We start from the raw sequence: 9,055 nt of genomic DNA, 5'->3' as shown, positions 1-9,055 counted from the left end.
CTCAGCCTGGCCGGAGCCGAAGGCTGGCCGGCCGTGTCCCTCTCAGGTTCCGCAGCTCCCGCTGGGCGAGGCTGGCCCGGGAGGGCACACGGCTGCCCGCGCCCAGCCGGACGCGCACCACCGAGCCCCGCGCCAAACCCAGCGCCCGTCCTGGGAGCCCGCACCCGGGAAGCGCCGGGACGGAGCTCATCCCCTGGCGGGTCACCTTTCTCCTGGGACTGGTGGCCTTTCCCCGGGAGGGATGGCCGCTCCCTGGGGCGGGTGGCCTTTCCCCGGGACGGATGGCCGCTCCCCGGGGCTGTGGCCGCTGCCCGCAGCCCCCCGCCCCGGCGCGGGAGGAGCCGCCCTTCCCCGGCGCAGGCGCCGCAGCGCTCGGCCGGCGCCATGGCCCGCGGGGCGCTGCTCGCCGCCGTGGCCTGTCTGTGCTTCCTGGCCCCCGCGGCCCAGGCCTTCAGGAGGAGGGGACCCAGCGTGACAGCCAAGGTGACTCTCGCCCGCCGCCGGGGAGCCTCGGGACGGGTCGGGCGGGGCCCGCGGCCGGGCTGTCCCGCCGCCGTGGCGGCGGTGCCGGGGGCAGCGGCCGCCTCTGCCCGCGCCGCATCCCGGGCACAGAGGGCTTGGGGCGGGCTCGGCCTAGCGCCAGAACTTCACCGTTTTGTTAGGTTTTCTTGGTTGTTTGGTTGGTTACTTGGTTTTTAACCCCTTTGAGCATGTCGCTTTTCTGTAGGCGCTGGCACATCGCAGAGTTCGGGCCAGCAAAGCCCTCCTCTGGTTTGCAGATGTGGAAACTTTTAAATTCCTCACCCTTCCGGCGCTGCTGCCGCCTCTGCTGCTGCCAGGGCAGTTTGTGGCTGCTGGCGCTGCCAGGCTGCCCCGGGCAGCACGGGGTTTAACTGCGCTGGGGCTTGAGCGTGCCTTGGCTTTTATTCATTCCTCCCTGCCCTCTCTGCTGAAACTCTGGAGAGGATCCGACGGGGCGCTGCTGAGTTGATCGGGGAGTGGAGCATCTCTCTTGCCAGGGGCGCTGAGGGAGCTGGGCTTGTTCAGCCTGGGGAAGGAGTGACTGAGAAAGGGCCTTTCAATGTCTGTGAGTGTGCCAAGAGGATGGACCAGCCTCTGCTCGGTGGTGCTCAGCTGATACACAGGAAGTTCCACATGAATGTGAAGAATAACTTCTTTACTGTGCAGGTGACTGAGCACTGGAACAGAGTGCCCAGAGAGGCTGTGGAGTTTCCCTCACAGGACATATCCAAGAGCCACCTGGACACAGTTCTCTGCCGTGTGCTCTGGGATGGCCCTAGTTGAGCAGGGAGCTTGGTCCAGATGACTCGCTGTGTCCTTTCCACTTTGACCCACTCTGTCATTGTGTGAAGCTCTTGGTGTTGAGAGCAGTCCCTTTGCTGGCCCCGTAGGAGGTGCAGCGGTGCCTGCGAGGCGCTGCCAGCAGAGATCCGTGGATCTGGGATCCGTGGGGCGCAGTGCTGCAGGGCTCCTGGGCAGGCAGGATGGATGGATGGGCTGTGTGCCTGTTGCACACGTGGGCATTGCAATGGCACTGCCCAGGAGATGGACTTGTGGGCTGTGGGGCTGGCTGGCGGGATGGGGATGCACCTGACTACTGCAGCGTGACAGCATCTCTTTCCAAAAAATGTTTGTTTGGTGCAGGAGGTGGGATGTTTGGTCCAACTTTGGAATTCCATGTTTCAGCCCCCAGGTGTTTTTCCACCTGCAGTCTGGAGAGAATGCGGCCGTGCTGGGAAAGACACCTACACTCATGAAAGTGTGGCAGGGAAGAGCAGGGGCAGAACTGCTTCCTCCAGCATGGCTTCAGCATCCTAAGCCATGGACTGTGGCTTTATTTCTGTACTTCATTGCCACTGTTGTCTGCAACTGCTTACAGTTTCATTGCCATGGACTTCTAGACCACAGATTTGATTTTTTTTTGGGGGAAGGGTAAATTTGACCTCCAAATAGTGTTCTGGAAATACGTTCCCATTTAATTATGCATAAAGTACTCCTTTTTCATTCCTTCTGCCTGGGCTATAATTTTATGACCTTCTCTGATTGTTGTGGCACGTAAAGAATTGCATTGCTAAATTGTCCTAGGCAATGGTAACTTTACAAAGCTCATCAAATCATACCAGTTTTCTCTCTTGCAGGTTAAGTAATTTTCTGTAACCTTTCTTCATATAAAAGATATTCCATACCTGTTGAGCATCTGTTCTGCCCATTTTTCTACATTTTTTAGGTTGGTTTTATCACTTGGCAGTAGAGAGGCCAAAATTACATGTAGCACTCAGGGTGTGAACTCATAGTACAGATGTAGTTATGCCCATCTCTTTACTGTATCAATTTTAATTAGTTCCAGTACTTGTTTTCCTTCTCTGACCTTCACAAGCCCAAAGCCAAATCTTTCACTAAACTACAGGGTGATTCCAGATGTATTTTGGCTCTCTAGTTTTGTCTTTACACTGTATACAGTATTATTTCATTTATGAGGTTATTACATTACCTGGTCTCTAAGAATCATGAGATCTTCCTTTCAAAGTCCCTTTAGTTTCCCTGAATAATTGAATGCTCTTTTCCTTTTTTCAGTTAGATGTACAGCATCTTGTGTAAATTGTATATGAATATTTTTATGAGAACCAGCCACTCTTACTGGTGTGTTCTTTTTTAATTTCAGTCTTGAAATACTTAACTGCAGTTTGTAAATACGATTAAATATTTATAAAAATATTAATAAGACTGAAAATTTATAATGTTTATTTTCTTTCAGAGTTTTTGCTGAAGAATTTGGCCAGATGTTTTTTGAGATTTAAAAGTGCTGTATCAACCTGCTCACAAGTGTCTGAATTTCCAGGGAACCTGTGGAAATACACTCATGTGAACATGGCTTTTCTATGCAGAAATAGCGTCTAGGGCTACCAAATATTTCCGTACTTGGTTTTGTGGCCAAAAATATGCAGAGACACATTTTTAAAAGTACTGGGTTTGTTGCTTAGGCAAGCAGCAGTGCCGCATATGAAGCCTTGTGGCTGTGCTAGGCTTGCAGCATATGACAAACTTGTCTCCTTGTGCTGTCAACAAAGTGTATGATGTTTGTGCACTGTGGGGTGATTGTTTGGTAGCCTTGGTCTTGTCACTTATATATGCCTATGTATTTCAGGCAGTCCTACTGGAACAACATTTCCAGGCAAAATAGACAGGCAATGGGTTTAGAAAATGTAGGAAGGCAATACCCCTTACCTAGATAACCCTGGCGGCACAATTCAGAGAGGTTTGTTTATAAAACCGTTAAAAAGTTAGTGAAAGTGTGCTGTTAATGCTTTGGGAGCCACACATCTAAGAAGCATGTTATTCGGTGCCAAGTGTCAAGGAAATGAATGAGGTGTATCAAAAGGAAGTTTATTTCCTTTATAGCGCTTTTATAGTGTTAGCCAAAAGTTCAACAGTCAAAACCACATAGAAGATCAAGAAATGGTAGAAATGTTTAGTAGGAGAGCGTGAAAGAGGCATTCACATTGGAGAGACTGTGGTCATTTATTATCATTATTGGACTAATTTCTTTGCATTACAGACAAGTAATACTTGGTTGAGTGCCACAAGGAACAGCAAATACCACATCATAGGAATACACATTGCTGTTTCCTAGAAGTTGTAATAGCCTTTATGTAACTTTTTCAGAACTTCAAAATGCCTCATTTCCTGACAGCTGTTCCTATTTTCAGTAATTATTGGAACATTTTTGCACATTCAGTATGCATTCATAGATTCTGAACTATATTAAAATGTCTTGTAACTCATTTGTCTTTTTGAAGTTGCTTTTCAGTGACATGTGCGTTGAAGATTTAGGCAATCAGCTGAATAAAAAATGTGGCCTGATTATTTCTGTGCTGGGTTTGAATTCCTGTTTAGGAAGGCAACTGTTTGAGCCAAAGGATTGACTTCCCACTGTTTGTCAATTCAGTGGAATTTAGGCTTTTGTATATGTACTGATGCCTAAAACAGTGAAGATTATGAGTGGATAGCAAATGGTCATTTGTGGGGAGTGTCAGTACTATGCTTCCTTGTTATTTTCCCCCATATGGGAATAGAATAGTTGTTCTTCCTTACTTTCATATTTCATTTTTTCCATTCAGTTTTAAAGACTTACCTGTTTGGGAAAAATCTTCTTGAGTACTGTCTTCAGACTTGAGATACAGCAGTCTCACTGAGCCATTAAAAGCAGTAGGAATCAAAACATATAGTCAATGGTTCTCAAACAATTTTCTGCATAACCTGATTTTGGTGGCTCTGAAAGGATTTCTCTGAAACAGCACCCTTAGGAATTGCAGGATACTATTAATACAGACCAGCCAGAAGTAATTTCTTACCACCTTACTCTTTGAAAAGCTTGGCTGTTTGCTGTGCTCACATCTATATCACTTTTGTTCCCTTCACAAAAATATTCAGGTGTTCTTTGATGTGAAGATTGGAGACAAAGATGTTGGCAGAATTGTAATTGGATTGTTTGGAAAAGTTGTCCCAAAGACCGTGGAGAACTTCATTGCATTGGCAACTGGAGAAGTACGTTTGCAGTTTCTTTCACTTCTTCTTCTTGTGTACTCAAGTTTGGCTTGGGAAGGCAGTATGTATTTAATGTCGTTTGAGTTGTGAACTGTCGATTTTCATTTTCTGGAGCCTGTGCACAAGTGCTGTCCCCAAGGATGTGCACTAGTGTGTGTCTTCTCAGGTCCTTGGTTCACAAGATGTAACTATGAGGTGCTGGATATGAGCACCTCAGTCTGTCCCTGCCTTGCAGATCTAGCATGTGGAGTTACTGTGGTCAGATACCAGTCAAATAAAGACAATGGCTTTGATCACCTGAATAAATACCTTCTTTGTGGCAGTGCTGTTTAGATGGTTTTACCTGCACTTCAGTTTAATGTGTTTCTTGACAGTATTATATCCCTTGGTGGCATATTCTGTGAAATCTAGCTGTTCACAACTTGTGTATTTCCTTATGATTGTATATAGAACTGGATGTTATATTAATTTAAAGAATTATTTCATTTTCTTAGAGAGGATATGGATACAAAGGAAGTAAATTTCATCGTGTGATCAAAGACTTCATGATTCAAGGAGGAGACTTTACAGCTGGAGATGGATCAGGAGGTAATATACTTAGTATCTTCCAGGTTCCCTTTTCTTTGCTCAAATGTCTGCTGAAAGTATGGGCAAACCAGCATATTCCTTCATGGTTTCTGCTCAGATAAATGAAAAAACACCAAACCAGCCCACACTGGTTTAGAGCATCTAGTACTTTTCCAAGTGTCTTGTAGCCTAAGCTGCAGCTGTTTGGATTATCTGATTTATAAGTGTGTGTAGCTCTTCCTTTGTCCTCAATTTTTGCAGATAGCTCTTTTCTGTCTGTGACTTGTCCCCATTCAAGAAGCATGGCTTTGCGTGCTGGGCTGGAGCCACGTGACCAGCTGAGCTGCTCCTACAACTTACCGTCTCCAAAAGATGGATGTCTCCACCCTTCCCCTGCTCTGGCTTTGTGACAGCGCTCCTTCCCTGAGGCACTCACTGATTGCATGTATAGGTGAACCAGTTCAAGTCATCCAGCAGAAGTCTAATCGTGATGAAACAGTGAAAGCGCGTAGAGGGAAGGCAGGTAGGGAAGGAGGAGACTGTCCTCTCTGCCCTCAGCTCAGTCTGTTCTGAGGAACCGCTGAAATGTGCTGTGAGAAGGAATTTCTTAACAGGGAGAGAGAAAGAAATTAGAAGATGAGGGTCATGCCCTCTCCCTGTTTTTCTCTTACTAAAACTGAAACCATAAACTTGCTGGTGCTGTGAGTCCTGTCTGTGTGTATCACTTCTCCCTCCTGAGCCTACAGAAGAACAGTTCACTCAGGGGGGCAGTGCCAGCGCAGCATCTCTTGCACTGCACTTACTCTGGCTGCAGATTTCTTCTCTTCTTTTATATGCACATTCTTGACATGCTACGATTTGAACTGTCTGCATGAACTGTTAGTGATTTCCCTGCTGGGATAGAATGGAAAACACACATTTCTTTTTCTAGCAGTCAACAGTGGGGAAGACCGTAATACCAAAGACAGTTTTAGCATTAAAGGTAGGCAGCATTTATTTGCCTGCTGATGTTGTTTAACGGGATAGCGTTTGGGAAAAGTGTCCCCATTGTGCTAGGCACTGCACAAGTAAAGGGTGAGACAGACAGCCTTCTCTTTTCAGAGTAATGGTGGTTTAACCATGACTGATGTGTTTTCTCTCTGAACTGTTCTAGAAACGTCAGAGTCTTTATGTACACATACACACCAAGTATTTTAGTCTAACTTCCATTTGGTCTTTATATGTTTCTAAACATGCCTAAAGCAATTTCTTAGCATAAGGGAAAGGTTTAAATACTGAAATTGTCACAAAACATGGCAGTCTTATTGTTAGTGGCCATAAGCATGTACCTGAATTTGCTCAGCAGGATGAAGTATATTGTTGTTCAGTGGTGTCTGTAAACCCGACCCTTGAAGGTATTCAGCTAGCTTAAATTCAAGGGATAAAGCATCATCAGCTTTGACTGTTCTTTCCTTATGTGTGGTGGTTTAGCTTACCTTTTTACACAAAATTATTTTAGTTATGGAGTTGCTGATAACCATCAGCAATGATGGTGCTGTGTTTACTCAAACAATGAATCTTCAAGTCCTGAATTCATACTTCATTTTCCCCATTTTTGAACAAAAAGCAGCATTCATTTGATTTACTTTTTAAAGTTTGCTTTCTTATTTTTTTGTGGTAGGAAGAAGCATCTATGGAGAAAGGTTTCCTGATGAGAACTTCAAGCTCAAACACTATGGAATTGGATGGGTTAGCATGGCTAATTCTGGCCCAGACACCAATGGATCCCAGTTCTTCATCAGTGTGACAAAGCCTTCCTGGTTAGATGGAAAACACGTAGTATTTGGCAAAGTCCTTGATGGAATGGTAAGTTTAAAGTAGTGGTTGATCGGAACAAATTGTGCTCCATTATACCTCTCTTAGCATGGTTCAGAAACAGCTGAGTATTCATCTAATACGTACACGGTAGAAAATGATTGTGAGGAGCTCCAGCTGGACAGTTTAGAACTCAAATACCAGATACGGAAACCTGAACCATGCTTTTGGCTTTCACAGCCCTTATTTCAGACTGCTAAGTACTGAAATCAACATTGACACCTTTGCAAATTACAAATGAAGAAAGTTCAGCTCCTCCCTTCAGTAACACTGTTACCCGTGAAATAATTATTTTTCTACAGGCTAAAATCAAATTTTGTAGCGCATGCTAGTTATGGGTAACACTTTCACTGTTAAGGGTTTTTAGAAGCATGTGAATGTAAAGCAGGCAAACCCATACTGATGAGAGGCCAAATAGAATCTTAAGCTAAAAAATTATGTTTTCAAGTGATCATACTTTTATTAGTCTGGTTCTCCTTACAAATTTTTCCTTTTTAATCTATGTTTTGAAATTATTGGGGAAAATATGAACTGCTGGATGGACTTTGAGGAGTTTGAAAACTTCATCAGAATACTTGCCTCTCACTCCCACATTTGTACTGAATTCCATTTTCATGATCTACAGTAGTAGCTGTAAGTTTTTGAGAAGCTATTTAGACTTAAGTTTCAGCTTAATCAGATTAATGGACAGATATCAAAACCAAGTTGTCAATATACCTAAATTAATTTTGTCCTTTAAAAATACTGGTACCACACTAAAAATCTGTATGTGTGTGTGTTATATGCTAAAGGTAAAAGCAGTAACCAGATTTCTGGAAGCACAGTTATGCTGTACAATTAGAAAAATAATAATGCTTGCCTTTTGTGTTTTCTGGATTCACTTTCTGCTCACAGGCCACAGATAGAATCCTGAATGTGACTGCTTAATCAGCTGAATGTACATTTTCAGTTGCCCCTTCAAAATGTTTCTGTTGGCTGAAGGATTTTCTAGGAGGGCAAACAGTCTTCCCTGTGCTTCTGTCAACTGTGTTTGATTTACAGAGTGGCACAACTGCTAATGTGGAAAGAAAAGGATGTGGGAAGTTGACAGGGTAAAGGTCTTTGTTCATAAGCTGGTTAATAAGCAGTGATGTTAGGTGCACTTTTTTGTTTCCGTGGCACCAGACTTCAGCCACTGGAGCTTCTTTGGCTAAACTGAACCTTTCTGTTTGTTCTTTTTTTGTTTGACAGTCTGTGGTGCACTCGATAGAACTCCAGCAGACAGATGAACATGATCGGCCCCTTCAAGACTGTGTGATTGTGAACAGTGGCAAAATAGCTGTAAAGGAACCATTTGTAGTTGAAGTTGGTGACTGGTGAGACCAATAGGCAGAATGAAAAGTAAAACTTAATCACTTTTCTTTAATGCCAGTTTTTGACCAATATCAATGATCCACTGAGTTTTCTTCTCAAAACATACAAAGTTACATTTAGGCAATATTAATCATTTGCCAAATACAGAAGGGATATGACTGTTTCTATAACAACTTGTTGGAGTTGCCACTCCTTGAAATTCAAGACATATCCCACCACATTCTTGATCTTGTAGAAAAAGTCTTTAATGAAAAAATACAGCAGTAATTCTCTTTTGCCAGGGTTTAAAATACAGTAATTTTGTTCTGTTTGGAAATTTTAGCAATGTTTGTTTTTGTCTTTTCAACTGAAAATATTTACTGTAACACTACCAGCATTTCTAAAAACTTTAAAAAAAAAGTAAAATATAGAAGTGTTTTGAATAAATAAACTTTGCTTTCAGATAAATACTTGAGAGCATTTTTTACTCCAGCCCCCAAAGTCTTTTTTTCTCACCTCAACTGATTCCACAAAATATGCAGGGGCTTTTGCTTTTCAGGAGATAAGGTTGTAAGGTTAGAGCAGAGATGGTAAATTTTCCTAATCTAAACATATCAGATAAAGTCCCTGTCTTTCAGAGAACCACAGTATTCAGATACCATTCTGTGATCAAGAACAAGCAGCTTTTCTGTCTTATTGAATAAGGTAGGCTGTTAGGAGCTGATTAAAACAGAAG

General features: G+C 43.5%; 1 protein-coding gene across 1 annotated transcript; it reads left to right on the top strand.

The window, feature by feature from the left end:
• The first annotated feature begins 359 nt into the window (after positions 1-359).
• On the top strand, positions 360-8,789 carry PPIC (peptidylprolyl isomerase C). Its single transcript, XM_064405652.1, has 5 exons — positions 360-483; positions 4,453-4,566; positions 5,061-5,154; positions 6,794-6,978; positions 8,218-8,789. The coding sequence occupies exons 1-5, from the start codon at positions 385-387 to the stop codon at positions 8,344-8,346; spliced, it is 621 nt and encodes a 206-aa protein (XP_064261722.1). The 5' UTR covers positions 360-384; the 3' UTR covers positions 8,347-8,789.
• Positions 8,790-9,055: the final 266 nt, after the last annotated feature.

The sequence above is a fragment of the Passer domesticus genome, chromosome Z (assembly GCF_036417665.1).
Source record: "Passer domesticus isolate bPasDom1 chromosome Z, bPasDom1.hap1, whole genome shotgun sequence".
NCBI lineage: Eukaryota > Metazoa > Chordata > Aves > Passeriformes > Passeridae > Passer > Passer domesticus.
Note: the sequence above shows the minus strand (reverse complement) of the source record. Positions and strands in the feature narration are given on the sequence as shown.

Excerpts from the sequence above, each read along its gene's own strand:
- PPIC (XM_064405652.1), top strand. The coding sequence starts at position 385 with ATGGCCCGCGGGGCGCTGCTCGCCGCCGTGGCCTGTCTGTGCTTCCTG. Across the intron at positions 484-4,452 it reads GACCCAGCGTGACAGCCAAG|GTGTTCTTTGATGTGAAGAT; the intron begins GTGACTCTCGCC and ends AAAAATATTCAG. Across the intron at positions 4,567-5,060 it reads TTGCATTGGCAACTGGAGAA|AGAGGATATGGATACAAAGG; the intron begins GTACGTTTGCAG and ends TCATTTTCTTAG.